Source organism: Scylla paramamosain, chromosome 5 (genome assembly GCF_035594125.1).
Source record: "Scylla paramamosain isolate STU-SP2022 chromosome 5, ASM3559412v1, whole genome shotgun sequence".
NCBI classification, from domain to species: Eukaryota; Metazoa; Arthropoda; class Malacostraca; order Decapoda; family Portunidae; genus Scylla; species Scylla paramamosain.
In genome coordinates this window covers 28,126,119-28,149,153 of record NC_087155.1, presented here as the reverse complement: position 1 = coordinate 28,149,153, position 23,035 = coordinate 28,126,119, and the positions used below count along the sequence as shown (strand labels likewise).

At 37.8% G+C, this 23,035-nt stretch overlaps 1 protein-coding gene across 5 annotated transcripts; it reads left to right on the top strand.

Annotated features, from left to right (window-relative positions):
- Nucleotides 1-44: 44 nt before the first annotated feature.
- Nucleotides 45-21,731, top strand: LOC135100777 (TM2 domain-containing protein 3-like). Of its 5 annotated transcripts, none has more exons than XM_064004093.1 (8): nucleotides 45-124; nucleotides 328-391; nucleotides 555-851; nucleotides 7,353-7,486; nucleotides 9,181-9,327; nucleotides 10,267-10,388; nucleotides 20,246-20,389; nucleotides 20,655-21,731. In XM_064004093.1, exons 3-8 carry the CDS (start codon nucleotides 761-763, stop codon nucleotides 20,788-20,790), a joined length of 774 nt encoding a protein of 257 aa, XP_063860163.1. In that variant the 5' UTR covers nucleotides 45-124; nucleotides 328-391; nucleotides 555-760; the 3' UTR covers nucleotides 20,791-21,731. The 5 variants fall into 5 exon arrangements, with proteins under 5 accessions (XP_063860163.1, XP_063860167.1, XP_063860166.1 ...); XM_064004094.1 differs by having other exon boundaries at nucleotides 78-152; XM_064004097.1 differs by lacking the exon at nucleotides 328-391 and having other exon boundaries at nucleotides 61-124.
- Nucleotides 21,732-23,035: the final 1,304 nt, after the last annotated feature.

The following is a 23,035-nucleotide window of genomic DNA, read 5'->3' as shown; positions in this document are numbered from 1 at the left end:
CTAGATCTTGATGTTACAGGGGGCTTGGGATCGCTCCTGAGCCAAGCCTTTGTAACGGCAACTGGCGAAACATTGTCTTGATCTTAAAGGACGGGTAACCACGGAAGAGACTTTCTTCGTAACAGTACGCATACAGACCAGAAAGAAAGACAGTTTGTATAGATTTGTTTAATTTATACTCTCTTATCTGCTGTTTTCTAATAAGACAGGACATGATTTGAATCCCGTATATAACATAACTCGGTCATGTTCTTTTGCTATTCTGTATAGAGGTTGCCTTGTTAGTGGCTCTCATCCTTGGTCTGTCTTACCTCTCACATCCCCCAGACCTTACCATTCTCCTGCACGCCTCTTGACAACAAGAAAGACAATCAGCAGGTGAAGAAACTAGGTGAGGGTAATTAGGTGGTTATCTGAAAAATGTCATCTTTGTTTCCAGATATCAGTAAAGATGAGTATTGATAACGATTGCATAATTTATTGTTTAATAGAAGTATTTTTCAGGTGATGCGTTGCTATTAAGTATCATTCTCTTTGACACTTGTTTTGTTTAGCATAGTCAGCTGTTCAAAGCGAGGCGCCTGGCAGCGTTTTGGTTCAGCCGCTGCACGTCACTCGCCTCTTAGATCTCTCCTGTACCACAAGCAGGAAGTAGCGGAGAAGAACTCATGCTATTCACTTGATTGTTACCTCCGTATTGAAAAGTTGCAAGTATTATTTCGGAGTGTGTGGTGGGTATGAGTGAGTCCCGCCCCCACTCATGCCCCACCAACTCCGCCCCGTCACAAGCCCCAGTATGACCCGTGGGGCCTCGCTGCTCAAGTGGAGTTTTGTCTTCATTATTTTAACAGGCAAGTGTGTGTGTGTGTGTGTGTGTGTGTGTGTGTGTGTGTGTGTGTGTGTGTGTGTGTGTGTGTGTGTGTGTGTGTGTGTGTGTTAACCTTTGGGTGCCAATTCCGGGTACGGGAGAAGTCCACCAGGTGAGAGAAACGAGGTGGTCCACTAAACATCCAGTGCAATAAACTAATTCACGTAAGACATGCATGCCCTCTTTTTACCACAGCACCTTAATACTAACAAGTAAACCTTATTAATTTCCTTCCATATTCACATGCTATCCTTTCTTCCTGCACCATTTGACTCATTATATGCCTGAAGTATACCATTGCTGATCCTCTATACATTAAAAGATCTGTAATTATGTTTTTATCCTTAAGCCATTTTACTTGTCATTTATTTATCTATTTTTGTGGCTTTGGTTAATCTTGCCAATAGCAGCTCCTCATAGATAATCTAAATCATGCATATATGGTGATGAATACTCTTTCTACAACGCGTGTGTGGTTGTTTTGTTTTGGGGTCATGCATGGTTATATTACAGTGATGCGATTCGTTTTGCACTGCATCACAAATTGTAAGTCCATGCCAATGAGGCTTGCTTGGAGAGATACAGTATAATGCGTGTGTTAGTATATTGGTATGTGGGTACTGTGACTGCATCACATTGCCACAGTAACTAGTCCCGTGCCAGGTATTTTATTCACCATTGTATTATTGACTAATATTTCTGTTGCACTGGATGCAAATTAATTGTCATATTAATATGTAATCAAATAAGGCTTTATGCATGACACATTTATACTGTATGTAGTGTCCACTAATTCAAATAGCCTTTGTAATTTGGAATTACTCCACATGTAATCCTTTGTGAGAGTATGTAAAGCAGCAGGGGAGCTGCCACATCAGTTCTACCTTTATCATGGCATCAGACAGGTGTACAAATTGCTATTTGGGTCTACTCAACTTTTTCCAGTGCTATGGTTGGAAACCATAGCACTTGCAAATCATTCTTGTTAGTGTGGTGTGCTGGTGTAATATTAGGTTAGATTAGTGTCCCTGGGTGTCTAGGGAGACCAAAGGCTGTGGCTTTTGACTTTAAAACAAACCCTACAGGGCATTAACAAAACAGAACCTTAATTTAAGAAATTCCAGTCACTCCAGCCTCACATTTTTCATGTCATCCCCATACCCTAGCCACTCCATACCCTAGTCACTCTAACCTACCACCTTAACCACCCCAGCTTACCATGCTGGTCACCTTGGCCACCAACATAATATAAAGCTATGTTGTGCAAAAGTGACATTATTTATTCTGCAGTTCTGCCAGCTACACCAACTCTACTTTAAATTGGCTAGAGGTAATAACATAAGCATCCAACTGAAAAAAATAGATATATAAGTATCTATCCAAATAAAAAAAACAAATACTAAAATAATTAAAAATGAAAATATGTTTAAGTAAAAGAAAATACTAAAATAACTAAAAATGGTTTAAAATGATATGCAAAGGGTGTCTGAGTTATGAGGTGACAAACCATGAATGTTCAGAGATATGAGCAGTCTACTCGCAAAGTGAAATTGTGCTCTTGATATTGTTCCCTTTGCTAACCAAAAGTTCAAATTTGGCACCATATTTACCTAGTATGCCACTTCACCACTACCCACACAGCGCAGCATCATAGCAAAGGACCACCCACCACTGCTTGGTGTGTGTAGAAAGCCTGCTCCAAGACAAGCATACCTGTCTTGTGCTTTCAGTCAGCCATCTTAATAAATTATATGAATAAAGGCATGTATAAATAGAGGAGAGAGGGAGACAGGAAAAAATGTGCATGTGAGAGAGAGAGAGAGAGAGAGAGAGAGAGAGAGAGAGAGAGAGATTGCTTGCAAAACGTATGATACTTTTTTTTGTACCGAAAAATTATAACGAGTTATGAGCAAGACAACTTATGAGCAGCCTTCTGGAATGTACCTCACTCGTAACTTAAACACCCACTGGATTTGGTTCACTTAGCCTGGAACATGCTTCTGATATCTGATCAGTGACAATTTCATGTTGCTTGTACTTTAGCAACCATTTTAAAATTCAGCCTTTTATAGAATGATATTTCTGCCACTGATAACAAGCAAGTTTGCTCTCCTTAATCAGACATGTCTTCACATGTATGTTTTTTGGCTTCTTTGTGCAGTAGTGGGATCAGCACATAAAAAGGAAAGCACTATTATTTAATCTTCTGTGATAGCCTTCTACATAATTATTTGTGCAAATATTTTGACTGGATATCATTCTCTCTCTTGGCATCCCAAATCCATTTATCTAAGTTTCTTTCATATGTATTGTTAATTCTTTAATGGATCCTACAGGCGCAAATGACTACATGATCAAATGTAGAAGGGTCATCAAATGCTGTATAAAATTCAGTGGTTATAATATTTTCATTGCATATTTTTTTTGTTTATTTGTATTAAGTAAAGCAAAGCATACATTTTTTAAATGAATTAACTTTAAACATTTACACACTTTATGGGCTCAAACATGTAGACATGTGCACTTAGCTCTGGGAGGCCACTATGACTTGGGCTAAATGCAGGAGAGGTTGGAGTAACTAGAGATTAGAGTGACTGAGGCTGGAAGGACCTGGGGCCAGAGTGAACTGTTTTGAATTTGAGAGCCCTGCTTTGTCCTTGTGGTGCTATTTGTGTCAATTTTTTCTATAAACTTTAAAATTAACAATTCCTGAAAGCACCCCATCACACACATATAGCCTTTTGCCTGTATTTTCCTTAAAGTAATAACAGATATGAGCATGATAGACAAGCAAGCAGACACCTCTCAACATTTGGTAAAGTGTCTTGTGAATAATGGATAAGTCAAATTAGCTAAAGATGTTATCACACTATGCAATAATGGATAAGTCAAATTAGCTAAAGATGCTATCACACTATGCAATTCTTTTGTGTCTTTTTTTTTTTTTTTCTGAAAATTGACAATTTCTTAAACACCTGCAGTACACACATACATGGATGCATTCATGGTTGTGAAACAAAGCTTTCCTTTGGTATGTGTTACTTTTGTAGTCTCAGTCCACCAAGGATGATTCATTGTGTCCATAATGTGCAGCTAGGATCATAGTTTCTTAGTGTATATGTACTAATGTTTGGCTGAAGAAGCTAAAACCTGCAAAATCTAGCCATGTTAAACTTTCCAGGCTGTTATAAAACCACAAATTTTATGTAGTATGAGCACTGAGTTGATTTATTTAATGTATGAAACTTAAAAAATATATACATAATATTAAATATTATTTTGTAAAAAGTAGTGATTTATTTTGAATATTTGTTATCCACTATAGATTTAAACTTGACTATGGTATCTAGTGATAGCTTGCCTCATGAAGACAATCACATCCACCTGATTGGTACAGAAGAAAGGAGACAACAGAATAAGCAAAAAAATACCAAAACCAAACATGGAAGAGTACTAATGTGGTGACACCTTAAAAAGCATGCATCAGTGTGTCCACGTTTGGTTTGTTATAAAGCAAAATCTTTTGTGCTTCCAGAAACAGTGGTGGCTTTGTGCTTTGTCACAGACTCCTCTGGGAGACATGTCCACAGAGGGTGATTCACTGCATCCCCTCCAAAGTGTGCAGCCAGCATGACTGTTTCTTGGTGTGCAAGAACTAAAGTTTGGCCTAAGAAACAAAGACTTACAAAATGTAAACATCAATCTAGTCATGAGAAACACTGTTGGTTGTCATACATTACACAAATTAGATATAACAACAGTTAGATTGACATCTTTAATGCTTTAAGAAATTTAAAATTTTATTTTTCCCTCCACAGCAATAGTTTACTTCCTTCCCTTAATTCCAACTTCCTCCTCCTAAACTCAGCCTCTTTCATCTTAACCCCAACTTTTTTCTTCTCAGGCTTCTTTTACATTTTCTTTTCTTGCATGGTAGTGACAAGAAGGCATGTCTTCACATAGTTGTTTTTTTATATTTTTCATGGTTATTTATTTATTTATTTATTTATTTATTTATTTATTTTATTAAATCTTAATTTATTTTTTGCATGGCTTTCCCACAACATAGCACAGAACTTACAGAAACAGTGATGCATTTAGTTCACTTTTATTTTCCTGAGATGAAGAATGTCAGGCAGAGAGTGATTTATCATTACTCTAGTTATAACAGAGTAGTTAGAACAGAATGTTATGAAAGGAAAGGCAGCATAAATGGAAGTGCTCCATAGACATCTTCAGTTTTCTAGAATGCACAGTTCCTGACAATTTAGCAATACATGTTGCTGGTAAGTCTTTGCTATATGGGAATCTGGGTGTGTAAGTACCATTTAAACAATCTCATTAGACTTCATTATGGTTTTGGCATATAGGAGAAAAATGCTTATGTGAAGTGAGTCTTAACCTAATCTTTCCCTTCACTCAAGATCTATATATCCAGGTATTTGCTATATGCAAGGGTTACTTTCTGCGTAAAACGCACGTAACGAGAATTCGCATATATCAAACTTATCACCCCATTAATGGGGGTTATGTTCCACGACCCATTTTTTAACTGTCTGAATATTTATTCCAGTACCATTTCACAAAAATTAAGCACTACCTCACCAACCAGTTGCACCACTGCTGTTACTCACATAATGAGAATTTTTCTCGCATATTGAGAATACTTGGCACAATTAGGTTTGTTGCATAGGATAGAATTTGCATATTTTGAACTCACATATATCAAATACAACCTTGGAGTTAGGGATTAATTTCTAACTCTAAGATCATTCCTCTTCTTAACTCTAAGCTCCTTTCTCCTAACTTGAAACTTTTTCTTCTTAACTCTAAAGACTGTAGAGTCTTTACTTTATTTGAACCTCTTCCTTCTCAGCTCAAAACTCCATTCTAACTCCAGTCTTTTTCCTTCATAATCTAAATACAACCCCAATCCTCTGAAGTTTTTTTTTTTTTTTTTTTTACTCCAATCTCCTCCTTTACTTGGGATGCTTTCCTCTTAGCTCAAACCTCCTTAAGATTAATGTCCTTCTTAATTCCAACCTCCTCCCATTTTACTTCAACTTTTTTCTTCATAGCTTCAGCCTCACCCTCCTTAATTTGAATTCCTTTTCTCATAACTGGAACTCATTCCTCTTAATTGAAAGCCTCTTTTACTGTAAGCTTCTAAATATATATATATATATATATATATATATATATATATATATATATATATATATATATATATATATATATATATATATATATATATATATATATATATATATATATATATATATATATATATATATATATATATATATATATATATATATTGTGACCCAAGATATATAATTTAAATCTTTTACTGGATATATTATAGATGTATGTTGCTAATATTGTTAATACATCTATAGTTACAATAAATTGCATTAGTGAAAAATATATAAAGTAAAGCAGCATAAAGAATGTTGATAACATACCTGTTGCAAATTTCAAATTTCCAATAAAACAGTACATTAGTTTGTTGATGGGATAATTTGAAATTAAGTTGACACATCACTGCAGTTTAAATTTGAATATATTAAAGAATGTAGCTATCATGTTAATGATCGCTGTTTCTTGTATGTCCACATTTTTTATTTTTTTATTTCTCTCCTTATTGCAAAAAGGTGGTTATGAAGGAATTCATGTTTTTTTATGTCAAACATTTGTAGTTTATTCTCAGGCCACTACCATCATCATAAATAGCAACAGAGGGAAGCATAAGTCATCAGCTGTTATGTAAACTGCACAGTAATTTACATATTTTGTCTATAATTAGTGATTAAAGTCTTACTTGTTTAGGACTGATATTGCTATGATCCTTATGATCTGAGGTAAAATCCTGCCAGGTTATCACAAGTGTGTCTCGTTCAGGAAGACAGATGGGACAGACAATTGCTGATTGCTGTGATGGGTTGAGACAGGTTGTCAACTCAGGTTGTCAACCCTTGAGAATTAGCAGGTTGAACATTGTGATGCTTATAGTTGTGAGTTGGTCATCACTGAATGAAGTACCACTTACAAAATACTGGGAAATTAATCTGTTATGTGAGAGATGGACTTGACTGGAGGTCAAACTCAGATCAGACAGGCTGGAAGGACAACCCTTAACTGACTGGACTATGAGGTACTACTGTACTTCATGGCTTTGATTCATGTTTGTGCATCTTGTTAGGGCATTATATGAATCCACCTCCTCAGCTGTGAGGATCATGTGGCACAGACAGAAGCAGGTGAAGGCAACATCATTGGTGTAATTATCTCATATTTTCAACTAGGTAATTTTTCTCAACATCCTGCATGTGTCTGAAGATCTCTCATGTTTTTTGAGTGTGTGTGTGTGTGTGTGTGTGTGTGTGTGTGTGTGTGTGTGTGTGTGTGTGTGTGTTTAGAAACTTTAAGCTCCCAGCTTCTCTTGGTCAGTTTGTTACAAGTTATTAATGTAAACTCTTGACAGGATGTGCTTCAAGCTCCCTGGAGGACACTAGGCCACAAGATGAGACAAACAAGAGCTACAAGCCAGCCAGCAATAACTTGACTGGCTCCTCTGAGCCAGCACCACGTCTCCCACCCACTCCAGAGAACTGCTCTGTAGGTTTGCCACTTGAAGGCTGTGTTTGGAAGGAGTGTTAGCATGATATGTGTCTTACAGGACTGGATTAGGCTTGGATTATGGTTTACTTATGAATCATGCTTATTCATTGCATCTTGTGTACACTGGTACCTCAGTATGCATCCTTAATCCATTCCAGATTCTTGGACTTGTACCAAACAGGATGTATACCAAACAAATTTTTCCCATAAGTAAAGAGAAAATTATTTATCCATTGCCATGAAAAAAAATCCTGTTGTTATTAGCATATTGTACAATACATTGATGGGTTGTATAAAATAATTTAAGCTGCGTAATACTAAAATGTGGTTCTAGTGCTGTTTAACACAATACACCTGTAGCTCTTACTATCACACTCAAATTGTAGATCACATAATTTGGAAGATTTCTATGGTTACACCATGTGGTGCAAATACCAAAAAGTAAGTAATCACAGTAGTAAAAATAACCTACATGATTGCAGTAATAAAATAGAGGTAGTGGCCTGGTTATGGACGCAAGGCGAAAAATGCAGCCCAGCTGCCGAGATGTCAACAACACAATTGGCGTGTCACTTTCATTTTCAACATTTCCCTATATCATATTATGATTGAAAAATATGATATAGCACCCTTGCCTATAATACTGTGGTGTAAATCTTTGGGTGTATGGGCAAAGGAAATTTCAAAATTAAATCTACAGGGGGCCTCACATTTGCAAATAAGATGCAGATTTTTTTAGCCATTTTTATGGAAAAGGGTGTCTTAAATGTTGTCAAACATGGTAAATACAAAAGGAATTAGATGAAATAAATAAAAATTTAACCTCACCTTACCTTGGTGAGAAGAGTGCCTACTAGGATGGTGCTGAGAGGGGAGGAAATATTATTGTTCAGAAGAGCCCCCCCCCTCCCCCCACCCTTTTTTTTTTAAGCTGGTTGAGGCTCACCAACCTGGCAACACTGCTCATGGGCAGTCATGACTTTATCTCAAAAGAGGTAAACAAGGGTAGCATGCGGTATTGTCACTCATTTTGACCCATACAAGTTCAAGGTTGTATACCAAGCAAATTTTTTCGCTTCCAAACAGGACACATACCAAGTTCAACTTGTTCTGAAGTGGATGTAAACCAAGATACCACCATACTTTGCTGTATCAGTTCCTCTTACAATTTTTAGTGTGTTTTGAATAAAAGTGCATATATATATATATATATATATATATATATATATATATATATATATATATATATATATATATATATATATATATATATATATAATTTATTTTTTTGTATTTATGTATCTTTTATTTGTTTATTTATTTATTTATTTTATTTTATTTATTTATTTATTTTTATTTTTTTTTGTCAAATAGGTTAATACTTATAAGGATTCTGTATATTGGTTAATGAATTGGTCACCATGTGGTTTGAACTGTTTGAACTGTGCCCACATAACTCAATTTCTCACTGAACTTTACCTATGCTACTAGATTAGTTTTTACTTAATTATTTTTAACATCGCACTGTCTATGAATTATGATCTTTGATGCAACACTATTTGGGATTCCACTGCAAATAGTTCCTGTTTACCTGAGTGAACAACATGAACATGTTGTTAAACACAATTAGTGGTTAATGTGAATATCACATTATTGATATTTGAATGATTAATTGACTTTTTCTTCAATAGGATCACTCACAACTTGGCTCTGTGGTTTGCCCAGAAAATCAGCAGTGTCATGAACTGAGCAAAGAATGTTTGAAATGTGACTTCAACTGCACCTGTGTCTATGGCCAGGAAGTGAATGTCACCTGCAGACCAAGAGTTAGCTGCAAAGTGAGTTGCTCAGTCACTTGTTGAACATTATCATTGTCAATACCATGTACAAAACTAGACAACAAAGATTTAGACTGAAATCTTAAGACTTCAAAAGAGACAGAAAAGTTTTATATTGGAATGGAGATTATGCATGCTATGTATCCTGTGTTCACATATCTGAAATTGGAAATAAAAAGTTTTATGTGGGCCAACACAATACTATATATCTATCGGATATCATCTGAGCATATACATCCATAGCAAGGCCTGACAACATACACTGGTTTACCCCTTTACTTTCATAATGCAACTGTTTCCTATCCTGTATCTATTTCAATCCTGAGACTACAACAGATGCAGGATACTTCCTACAAAGTTTATGACACCCTAACTGGGTCCATATGCTGATGGGCCCCGCCAGGTGTGCCCACACCTGTTCCTTGAGGTCAATAAGACTATTTAATTTTCATACACTCACCACTGTCACTCTCCATACACCTCTGTCACATACAATCATTCTTCCTTGCTGCACAGTCATTCCTCTCTCATTCAATGCTCTCTTCACACAGTTCATCCACTCCAGGCAAGGCTTGCCCCACAACCTTCCACCACACACATCTGACCTCATTACTCTCTTGACTAGTTTTTTGTCCCCCATTCTCTCCACTTCCCCAAACCATCTTAACACACACACTGATCTGCCCATTCAGCCAATTCTTCTTACTTCCTCATTTCTTGTTTGTGCAGCTGGGGTTTCCACCCTCCCCTGCTACCTGTTCCAAGGTTGCCTAGACTTACTGCTAGATTGGAGAGATGCTATGATAATCTATACCAAACTGGTATTACTTGGTGGAGTGTGGTTTGTACCAAGACTTTTGTCAGTACTGTATATAAAGCACCTTACTTAAAGCTGGTTAGACTTCTTTACTGTAGTAATCACTTCAACCTTATTTTCAGGGTAAACAGGAAATAACAGTGCCAATGATATGCCGGTATTGCTACCAGACATCACACTGGGAACACACTTGTCTTGGAAACAACCAGTGCCGTGCTGTTCACTCTCCCAGAGAAACATTTACGTGAGTATCAGTGCTTTCTAAGATTGTACAGTACCCTCTTGAGTTTCATGCTTGCTTTCTTCCAAAGGCATGGCACTAAACTCAAGGGTCACAGAACTTTGAGTATTGAAAACACTATAAAAATTATTCATTCTAGCAGCATGGGCCAGAACTGTGTGTGTGTGTGTGTATTTACCTAGTTGTGTTTTACAGGAAAAGAGCTATGCTCATGCTGCCCTGTCTCCATATCTATAAGCATCCAGTTTAACTTTAAATTCATGAATATTTGTTGCTTGTACCACTGTTTCATCTAAGTTGCTCCATATTTCTATGCTTCTATTTGGGAAACCATATTTCTTGACATCTCTTCTACTTGCTGTTTTCCTCAATTTCACTCCATGTCCTCTTGTATCTCTTGAGTCCCACACAAATAAGTCTTCTTTGTCAACTTGATCCTTACCCTTTAAAGCTCTGTATATAGCAATCAGGTCCCCTCTTTCTCTTCTCTCTTGTAATGATGGAAGCTTCAGTCTCCTTAATCTTTCTTCATAGGTTAAATCTCTCAAACTTGGTACCAATTTAGTTGCAACTCTTTGGATCCTTTCTATTTTCCTTATTTCCTTTTTATTATGGGGTGACCAAACAATTGTGGCATATTCCAGTTTTGGTTGGATCACATATTCCATCAACTTTTTCATCATCTCTTCATCCATGTAAGCAAATGCCCCTTTCATCTTTATCTTTATGTAAGTCTGTTTGCAGACGATGCATCCACCATATCGTTGACATACACCAGAAACATTACAGGGGCTAAGACTGTCCCCTGTAGTACTCCACTTGTAACTCTGCACTATTCTGATTTTTCTCCCTTTATTACTGTTCTCATTTCTCTATCCCTCAAGAAGTCTGTAATCCAATTCAGTCTGTTTCCTTGCAAACCCCCTATATTTTGAATTTTCCATAGCAGTCTCTGGTGTGGTGTGTGTGTGTGTGTGTGTTTTCTCCTCACATCCAGTGTGAAGCAAAGCTGTGGTAGTGCATTGCCATCACACTTAAAACTGTGTATTTACATAGTTATATTTACCTAGTTGTAATGCAGGAGGGGGAGCTTTGCTCATGCTGTCCCATTTTTGTATTTCATTGTGTCCGACATGGTCTTAAATTCATGTATTTTCTCTGAATACACTACTTCCCCATCCATTTCATTCTGTATATCTACTACTCTATGAGAAAAGCTGTTCATTTTCATATTCTTTCTGTAACTTTTTTTTCTTTCTTCTATGTCCTCCCATATCTCTGATGTCTCACTTTATTACCTCTACTCTATTGAGCACCTTCATATTCTCCATAAATTGCTATCAGTCTCCTCTTTCCTTTCTTTGTTCCAGCATTGTCAATTCCATTTTTGATAGCCTCTCCTCATATGAGCCAATTTTGTTGCTGCTCTTTGAATCCTTTCAAGTTTCTTGATGTTTCTTTTTGTGTTTGGTGACCACACTGGTACTGCATAATCCAATCTTGGCCTTATCAGAGTGATAATCAGTTTCTTTACCATTTCTCCATCCATGTGGGTAAATGCCACTCTTCAACAATTTTATTCATGTATTTCTCAGGCGACTTGACCTGGTCTCGTGCCCACGCTCTTGAATCTTCCGAGTTTTCCACCATCTGGCTACGACTACGGAGTCACTCTCATACTAAATTTATCTGTGCTGAATACCTCTCACCTAACTCCTCTGACTATAAGAAATTCTTTGACTACTTAGCTTCCAAAGTGGAGAACATTCTGACCCTCTTCCCTTTTGCAGAGATCTCCATTCTTGGAGACTTCAATGTTCACCACCAGCTTTGGCTTTCCTCTCCCTTCACTGACCATCCTGGTGAACTAGCCTACAACTTTGCTATCCTCCATGACCTAGAGCAATTGGTGCAACACCCTACTCGTATTCCTGACCGTCTTGGAGATACGCCCAACATTCTTGACCTTTTCCTGACCTCTAATCCTTCTGCTTATGCTGTCACCCTTTCTTCTCCATTGGGCTCCTCCGATCACAGTCTCATATCTCTATCTTATCCTATCACTCCAATCCCTCCTCAGGATCCTCCTAAGCGAAGGTGCCTCTGGCGTTTTGCCTCTGCTAGTTGGGGGGACCTGAGGAGGTATTTTGCTGATTTTCCTTGGAATGACTACTGCTTCCATGTCAGAGACCCGTCTTTGTGTGCTGAACGCATAACAGAGGTGATAGTATCTGGCATGGAGGCATACATTCCTCACTCTTTTTCTCGTCCTAAACCTTCTAAACCTTGGATTAACACAGCTTGTTCTCGTGCTATACATGATAGAGAGGTGGTCCACAAAAGGTACTTAAGCCTTCCATCACCAGAATCTCATGCACTTTATATTTCTGCCTGCAACCATGCCAAGTCTGTTCTCCAACTAGCCAAAAACTCCTTCATTAACAAAAAATGTCAAAACCTTTCAAGATCTAACTCCCCTCATGATTTCTGGCATCTAGCCAAAAATATCTCCATTAACTTTGCTTCTTCTTCTTCTTTCCCTCCTCTATTTCAACTAGATGGCACCACTGCTATCACATCTATTTCTAAAGCTGAACTCTTCGCTCAAACCTTTGCTAAAACCTCTACCTTGGACGATTCTGGGCTTGTTCCTCCCTCTCCTCCACCCTCTGACTACTTCATGCCACGTATTAAAATTCTTTGCAATTATGTTTTCCATGCCCTCGCTGGCCTAAACCCTCAGAAGGGTTATGGACCTGATGGGGTCCCTCCTATTGTTCTCCGAAACTGTACCTCCGTGCTTGCACCTTGCCTAGTCAAACTCTTTCAGCTCTGTCCGTCAACATCTACCTTTCCTTCTTGCTGGAAGTTTGCCTACATTCAACCTGTTCCTAAAAAGGGTGACCGTTCTAATCCCTCAAACTACCATCCTATTGCTTTAATTTCCTGCCTATCAAAAGTTTTTGAATCTATCCTCAACAGGAAGATTCTTAAACATCCATCACTTCACAATCTTCTATCTGATCGCCAGTATGGGTTCCATCAAGGCCGCTCTACTGGTGATCTTCTGGCCTTCCTTACTAAGTCTTGGTCATCCTCTTTTAGAGATTTTGGTGAAACTTTTGCTGTTGCCTTGGACATATCAAAAGCTTTTGATAGAGTCTGGCACAAAGCTTTGATTTCCAAACTACCCTCCTACGGTTTCCATCCTTCTCTCTGTAACTTCATCTCAAGTTTCCTTTCTGACCGTTCTATTGCTGCTGTGGTAGACGGTCACTGTTCTTATGCTAAATCTATTAACAGTGGTGTTCCTCAGGGTTGTGTCCTGTCACCCACTCTCTTCTTATTATTCATTAATGATCTTCTAAACCAAACTTCTTGTCCTATCCACTCCTATGCTGATGATACCACCCTGCACTTTTCCACGTCTTGTCATAGACGTCCAACCCTTCAGGAGGTAAACATATCACGCAGGGAAGCCACAGAACGCTTGACTTCTGATCTTTCTAAAATTTCTGATTGGGGCAGAGCAAACTTGGTATTGTTCAATGCCTCAAAAACTCAGTTCCTCCATCTATCAACTCGACACAACCTTCCAGACAACTATCCCCTCTTCTTCAATGACACTCAACTGTCCCCCTTTTCTACACTGAACATCCTCGGTCTGTCCTTTACTTATAATCTGAACTGGAAACTTCACATCTCATCTCTAGCTAAAACAGCTTCTATGAAGTTAGGCATTCTGAGACGTCTCCGCCAGTTTTTCTCACCCCCCCAGCTGCTAACTCTGTACAAGGGCCTTATCCATCCATGTATGGAGTATGCTTCACATGTCTGGGGGGGTTCCACTCATACTGCTCTTCTAGACAGGGTGGAATCAAAAGCTTTTCGTCTCATCAACTCCTCTCCTCTAACTGACTGTCTTCAGCCTCTCTCTCACCGCCGCAATGTTGCATATCTAGCTGTCTTCTACCGCTATTTTCATGCTAACTGCTCTTCTGATCTTCCTAACTGCATGCCTCCCCTCCTTCCGCAGCCTCTCTGCACAAGACTTTCTTCTTTCTCTCACCCCTATTCTGTCCACCTCTCTAACACAAGAGTTAACCAGTATTCTCAATCATTCATCCCTTTCTCTGTAAACTCTGGAACTCGCTGCCTGCTTCAGTATTTCCACCTTCCTATGACTTGAATTCCTTCAAGAGTGAGGTTTCAAGACATTTATTCATCAATTTTTGACCACTGCTTTGACCCTTTTATGGGACTGGCATTTCAGTGGGCATATTTTTTTTATTGGATTTTTGTTGCCCTTGGCCAGTGTCCTTCCTACATAAAAAAAAAAATGTTACCTGATCTCAAATCTCATTCCAACTTTGATTTCCTTATTATCTCTCCTCCAAGTTGAAATCCTCTGCTTGCTCTTTTCAAACTCCATTACACTGCATTTCTTGATCTTGAATGTCATTTCCCATTTGCAGCTCCATTCCCAAATTTTTATCAAGGTCTTGTTGCAACATTTCACAATCATCTTTACTCACTCTCTCAATAGTTTAGCATCATTGGCAAATAGATTCATATAACTATTAATTTCCTCATCTGTGTAATTAATATATATTGCAAACATAATTGGGGCCAATACTGGTCCCTGTGGGACCCCATTGATAAATTCCTTCAAAGGAAAACACTTCTCTAATAATCACTCTCATTGTGTGTGTGCGTGCGTGTGTGTGTGTGTTTTGTCCTTAGATCTAGTGTGAGTGGCCATGCAGCACTATCGCAGCCAGAACTGTGTGTGTGTGTGTGTGTGTGTGTGTGTGTGTGTGTGTGTGTGTGTGTGTGTGTGTGTGTGTGTGTTTTGTTCTCACATCTTATGTGACACAGCACTGTGGCCATGCAGCACCATTACACTTAGAACTGTGTTTGTGTGTGTTTCGTTCTCGCATTTGATGTGGCACAGCACTGCAGCTGTGCCACATGATCATATCTAAAACTGTGTGTGTTTGTGTGTGTGTGTTTTTTATCCTTACTTCCGGTGTGACAGTAATGTGGCTGTGCAGCACTATCACATCCACCACAGTAATGAGACGCCTCATTTATTTGTGGTTTTTTCACAATGCAGTGCTACCATTGCTAGCCTTCCTCTCCCCCTCTCTTGCATGCAAGCCAGTATGACTAGTGTTGTGGTTAACGAGTGACTTATCCACATGAAGAATTTGTATGTTTAGGTATGTGAATTGTACACAGAAATACATAGACAGTACATTGCAGGTATGTATTTATTTTCACTATCTGTAGCAGGTAGGAAGGTAGGAATGCATGTTGCATATGTGACAAAAGCATGAAACTCAAGGAGATAATGTGCAAAAGTTGAGATAGTAAGAATTTAAGACTCAATGCGAAGCTTGGATACCATGAAACTTTTTTTTTTTTTTTCCAAGTGATTTAAGAATGTGGCATTCCTATCAGTCACTTCTGGTGGAAGCAGCTGTGTATTCCTCATGATCTACGTAGCTACTTATCTAAATCTGATGCCTATTTCAAAGCACGCTTCAAGGTAGATAACCGTGATAAAAGTCTCCATTTTCTTGTCCTTGAATTCCTTTCATTCTTTCATCCTTACATTCTCATCTCTTTCTCTCATGCTCAAACACCTTATCTTCACATTTTAAGTAAAGTTGTCCTGTTCTACTGGTTTCTCAGCCACTCTGCATTTTATTCCTTCATCTGTACTTGGCATACCAACTCTTATATACTGTTTGCATGCCTAACCAATTTTTTTAATGCTGTACCCAAGTCTCAATTGCATATCTAAGTGTTGATACAGTTGTTCCATCATGCTGACACTTTTTACCTATATTATTATTATCCTTCCTTTCATTATATGCCATAAATATTTAGCAGCACTTTTCTCATGCACATCTCTTTCACCTCACCTTCCATACTCTCCTATCAGTACTCCCAGCTTGTGACCGTAACTTATTGCTGGCTTGTGTGTTTGTCACTTGAGATGCCATTCATTACCTGAGATGTTTTTTGTTTTGAAAATTTGTTCATGATGAGAGGCATTCATGCCCTCAGGTTTCCTGTATTTATTTATTCTTTTTTTTTTCTCCTTCATTTACTAAAGAAAATAAAAGCATGGCAACTTGTATTGCAGGACACTTGTACTACTACAAATTTTTTATATTATCAGTATTTCTTGTTTTTCATAGATATTACTTCATAGTGCTACAATAAACCCCACCTAAATCAGAGCTGAATATCTCTTATATCAGATAAGTAGGACACTTCGTTACCCTCAAATAAGTGTCGGATATCTTGGATTGTCAACCAAGATATACAAGGGATGTAGGATACTCATGTACTCAGATAGACATCTGATATCCAAGATACATGGGGGAAGTTTGACACTTGGTTAGACATTGGATACGTATCTGATATACTATTTTACTGTAGAGAATCACATCTTGTGTTATCCTGAGTTACCCAAATGAAGGAATAAGAGAAAATAACCACTGGCTGAAATTACCTTTGTAAAAACAGTTACAAGAACAGAAGAAACTTTGGTGAGGTGCATGGTGCCACTGAAAGAGGTGAGTGTGGAGAATACTGTGACACAGTCAATGCTGCCAGTGCTTAAGAAAAAAATTTCAAGAGTGGAGACACTGAGAAGTGTCTTGTATGTGGGTACCTCGTAATGTAAATCAGCTAGCTATTAAGAAATATACTGTACCATACCTTTTTTGTGCATGTCAAGACACTTCAATGGACAGGATTTATTTGTGCAGGAACATACAATCTTGCCTGGTATAATGTAGGTCTTTGAAAAAAAATATATAACCTTCCTCATAACATGATTATTTTCTTCTGCAAGGCCATCACATTAGAGGAATATCACATAAGAAGGACTCTTGAAACTGCTTATTTCCCTCTGCACCCTCACCCAAGGTCCTCTTTTTGAGCCCATTATTGGTAAAGTTTTGGTACTGAAAATGCAATACAGATGGTTGACTTATTTACCTTGAAGGACCTACTTACCACTGTCTTCTCTCCAGCTTCAATCCTATGTATAACTTCTACCTTCTTGTCCAAATTGAGATGGGTGCGCTTCCAACAAGGGGGGTTGGTGCTGGGGCTGTGGTTGGGCTGGTCATTCATTGCAGTATAGGAGTAGGGGGCCCACTTAGGTTGGTGCAGTGCGCTCACACACAAACACACACACCGTGTAGTGTAGTGGTTAGCACGCTCGGCTCGCAACCAAGAAGGCCCTGGTTCAAATCCCAGGCGCAGCGAGCCTCTTACTGTGTAGCCCCTGTTCACCTAGCAGCAAGGAGGTACGGGATGTAATCTGATGGGTTGTGACCTCGCTGTCCCGGTGTGTGGTGTGTCAGTGGTCTCAGTCCTACCCAAAGATCAGTCACTATGAGCTCAGAGCTCTTTCTGTAGGTGAATCACACACACACACACACACACACACACACACACACACACACACACACACACACACACACACACACACACACACACACACACACACACACACACACACACACACACAGAACCGCACTGGATGTTGTTGTATTATATGAGACAAAATGGAAAAATTAATGGGGAACTCCCGACATTGGTGATGATAAATATGATTTATGGATGAAAAATAGAAGTGACAAGGGAGGAGGGGGAGTGATCATTCTTACTAAAAAATGTGTCAAAGTGGAGAAGGTAATAAAAATTGAAGACAAGTCTGAAGTTCTACAAGTGATGATTAGAAGTGGAAATGGAAGGGTAATGAATTATTTAGGACTGTATGTGCCACCTATGACCAATGCTTAGCAAAAGGAAGAGCACGAAGAGATGTTGATAGATGTGTTAAAAGATCTTAAAAAGATAGTGTTGGAAAGTAGTAATATAGTTATTGTTGGTGATTTTAATTGTAAGGAGATAAATTGGGAGACATTGACAACTACTGGAGGTGAGAATTCATGGAGTAATAGACTATTAAACTGGGCGATGGAAAACCTGATGACTCAATGGGTTGATTGTGACACCAGATTTTGTAGAAGAGATAAACCATCAGGACTTGATTTAGTGTTAACCAAGGACATGGAAATTATTGAAACTATACACTGTGATAGCCCTCTAGGTAAAAGTGATCATGTGTTGATGGAATTTAATCAGAAAAATTAAAATGTAATCATTGATGAAAATTATAAGGTGAAAAGATTTAAATATAGTAAAACTGACTTTGAAAAATTAAGAAAGTACTTTGTTGCCGTGGACTGGAAAGACTTTGAAGATGCAGATGTTTGGAAAAAATGGGATGAATTTAAAAGGATATACAATTCTGCTGTGGAGAAAGAGTTAGAAAATAATACAATATCATTATGAGATGGATAAGTTAAAGAGGTCAAAAGAGGAAGTGGATTTGGGAGTAACAGTTACGGAAAATTTGACTCCTGATGGACACTGATAAAATTAGTGGAGAGACGATGAATTTGTTAAAAGGAGTAAAAATGGCATTCTCATATTTGGAGAAAGGAATGATAAAAAAGTTGTTGATTTCCATGATAAGACCAAGATTGGAATGTGCACCAGTGGTGTGGTCTCCTCATACAAGGAGGAATATTGTAAAATTAGAAAGAGTACAAAGAGCAGTCACTAAGATGGTTCTGGAGTTGAGCAAGTCAACCTATGAAGAGAGATTAAAAATGTTGGAAATTCCTACCCTTGAAAATAGGAGAGAGAGAGAGAGAGAGAGAGAGAGAGAGAGAGAGAGAGAGAGAGAGAGAGAGAGAGAGAGAGAGAGAGAGAGAGAGAGAGAGAGAGAGAGAGAGAGAAATTTAATAAACATCTATAGATATGTTCTATAAATATGAACACCAAGTATAAGGGGACACAGTAAACAGCTGAAGAAAGTTAGCTGTAGAAGAGACATCAAGAAGTATAGTTTCCCTCAGAGAAGTGTGAACAGATGGAATGAACTTGCTGAAGATGTTGTCAGTGCCATAAATGTCCATGCTTTTAAGACCAAACTGGATAGATAGAGGGAGACGGGATACTATGAGATTACTCCCTTCCTGTAAACCACAACTAAGTAAACACACACACACACACACACACACACGTACGTCTATATTATGTATGTACAACATATTTTCCTGGTGCTGTGGGCTGTGTCTAGCAGTGTCCACAGTGGTGTGTTATATGCTCCCTTTATCCCACCTTCATGCAACCCTATACTCTCCTAAGATTTTCTTATAATATATGAATAGTTTGCACAAGTGAGTTTACTTTCCATCCAGAACATGCCACTTAGTGAAACACTAGGCTTTTAAAAAGCAAAAAAAAGTGCAACTCACCCAGCATACATGATATTTGCATCAGTGTGATTAAGCTGAGTGTGAGGCAATGATGTGGATGCAGATGAGCAAGGAAGCATCACTGGTTATCATTAGTTGAGACAAGAGCAGGTACACCAGATTGGTTGGAAGTATTTACTCACTTTTGATACCTCTGATTCTCAACTTTGAGTTAATGTATTTGAAACAATGAGTTTATACCCCCAACACTGTGTAGAGTTATCAGTTTGAATGAGTGACTTGTGGGTCTTACTTCACTCTTACTCCCAAGTTAGCAGCCAAGAGGTGGTGGCAGATGGGCCAGTATTTTGAATTTGAAAAGTTGCATTAAAGGGGATCTTGGTTGTATAATCAGACTTATCTTATGCATATTTAAGGCCTCATTAGACAAAAATTACATTACAGAAATTTACTTCAAAGGACAATCAACTGCACCAGTTACAAATTTTAGTTATATTCCATAAAGCCATGTATTCATACAATGCCTTCTGCTGTTCATTTCAGATCTAACTGCACAGTAAATAGTGATGTTCTGTGCCTTGGCAATCGGGTGTTTCGTAAAAAGCTGTATTGCAATTGGACTTCAGGGTATAAATGGTCCACAGCTTTGCTGCTGTCTATCACTCTTGGAGGATTTGGAGCTGACAGGTGAACGGAGATTCAGGAATAACAGTGTAACTTCTGAATCTATAGCTGCCAACCTTATCCTCATGAAGATAATTTCTTTCTTTTCTTAACAAATCCTGTTGATCCTTCTGATGATTTCATGGAGCAGAAAATTCAGTAAAGTTAAAAATTTTCTACAGTCATTTGAAAGTATTATCATCTTTAGTTCATTAAGCCCATGTATATGGAATGCTATGATACTGTTCTCTGTATTTCATGAAAATGAAATAGATAATTTTTTCTTCAGATTTTACCTGGGCCATTGGCAAGAAGGAATTGGTAAGTTATTCAGCTTTGGTGGTCTTGGAGTGTGGACAATCATTGATGTTATTCTCATAGCTATTCGCTACTTGGGACCTGCTGATCATTCATTATATATATGAATGAAATATATATATTAAGGTAAAGTGATAGAATGATGTTTGTATTTATAGATCTTCAAGAAATGTCCACAGCTTCCTAAAAAAATTTAGTTCCAGAAGCCAATTTAGTGCTGTTCAGTCTGAAAGTAGTGTTGTACAGTTTCATAAGATTCCAGTTATACTTATATGGTCATTTAAGTTATTATCAATGATATCTCAGGTGGCTTTAAAAATTCATCTTAATCCTAACATGTGTCAGATAGATATGTCTACATATGTTGTAAATTCAAAAGTATCAAAGTTGTGCAATCTTCTTTACTTCTGTTGTCTTTGTTGTTTTTATGCTAAATTTTTATGAACGAAATTCAGTGATATAATGTTTTTAGATATAACAATTTCCAATATTGTTTTATATCATAAACTCTGGTTCAGTACTAGACCATAGTCACTTAATACTGAACAAATTGTTGTTTGAACATTTATGTTGGTAGGACAGCAAATAAAACTACTGTATTTTAAGAATGCAGTATTCTTATGAATAGACATAAAATTTTGGCAATTTATGCCCACAACAGTGTGGTTCATGCATTAGCCTCATTATACATGCAAATTTTTGTTTGTATTTGGAAATACAAACTTGCATAATGCAAAAAAAAAAAAAAGAAAAAAAAGAAAATCCACAGAACTGAGTTATATTTTTATATGTATGAGGGACTCTGGCCTAGGGTATCAAAAAATTGTAAAAAGTAAAGAGACCTTCTGAATGTGCCAGTTCCTTTATATAGTACAGATGCTCCCCAACTTATGTATGAGTTAGATTCCAAACAACCATTTGTAAGTCCTTATTTTATAAAAAAAATTGGGTGCATATGTCTAGGTAATATAATAAGATTGTGTGAAAACTATACTGTACAGTGATAAAGATACTATATACATCATAATAAAACAATTTAGTTCATAAATAGTATAAATACTGTACTACTGTACTGTAAATGTGGACTACATTTACAATTTTTTCTCCACAGTCAAATTTCTTTATTATAGCCTCCTTAGTTTCCATTGAGGTGGCTTGATGTGTCTTAGCATGGCTACTGTCATCAGTATGCTTGTCACCAGCTGATTGATAATTAGAAAGTTGGAAAATACACAAAAAGATCCTGGAGTACAATTGAACAGCAGTTCAGGAGTTGAATGTAAAGAACATGACACCTCTCTCCTTTATTACACTGTTGCCTGGTGGCACTAGGTGGGAAGCATGCAGAGAATTTGAACTTGCAGGGATTCTTGTTCATACCAATGGATGTTAGTAACCCAGGTGTTCATAAGTCAGGGAGCATCTAGTCAAAAAAAGGATTATCCAAAATTTGAGAAGTGTCTTGAATATAGCATATGTACTATACTTCTTTTCCAGCACAATGCTTAGCCCCACTCTCTATATTGAATTTTTATTTTTCACACAAAATGAATACTTCAGAAAATTCTTTGCAAGTTTAATTGATCTTTCAAGGTATAACTCCCCTCGTGACTAGCCAAAAATATCTCCAGTAACTTTACTTCTTACTTCCCTCCTTTATTTCAACCAGATGGCACTGCTGCTATCACATGTATCTCTAAAGCTGAACTCTGCTCAGACTTTTGCTAAAAATTCTACCTTGGATGATTCAGGGCTTGTTCCTCCCTCTCCTCCAACCTCTGACTACTTCATGCTACCTATTAAAATTCTTTGCAGTGATGTTTTCCATGCCCTCCTAAACCATCAGAAGGCTTATGGACCTGATGGGGTCCCTCCTATTGTTCTCCAAAACTGTGCCTCTGTGCATGCACCTTGGCTAGTCAAACTCTTTCAACTCTGTCAACATCTACCTTTCCTTCTTGCTGGAAGTTTGCCTACATTCAGCCTGTTTGTAAAAAGGGTGACTGTTCTAATCCCTCAAACTACTGTCCTATTGCTTTAATTTCCTGCCTATCTAAAGTTTTTGAATCTATCATCAACAGGAAGATTCTTAAACATCTATCACTTCACAACCTTCTATCTGATCATCAGTATGGGTTCTGTCAAGGCCGCTCTACTGGTGATCTGGCTTTCCTTACTGAGTCTTGATCATCCTCTTTTAGAGATTTTGGTGAAACTTTTGCTGTTGCCTTGGATATATCAAATGCTTTTGATAGAGTCTGGCACAAAGCTTTGATTTCCAAACTACCATCCTACGGCTTCTATCCTTCTCTCTGTAACTTCATCTCGAGTTTCCTTTCTGACTGTTCTATT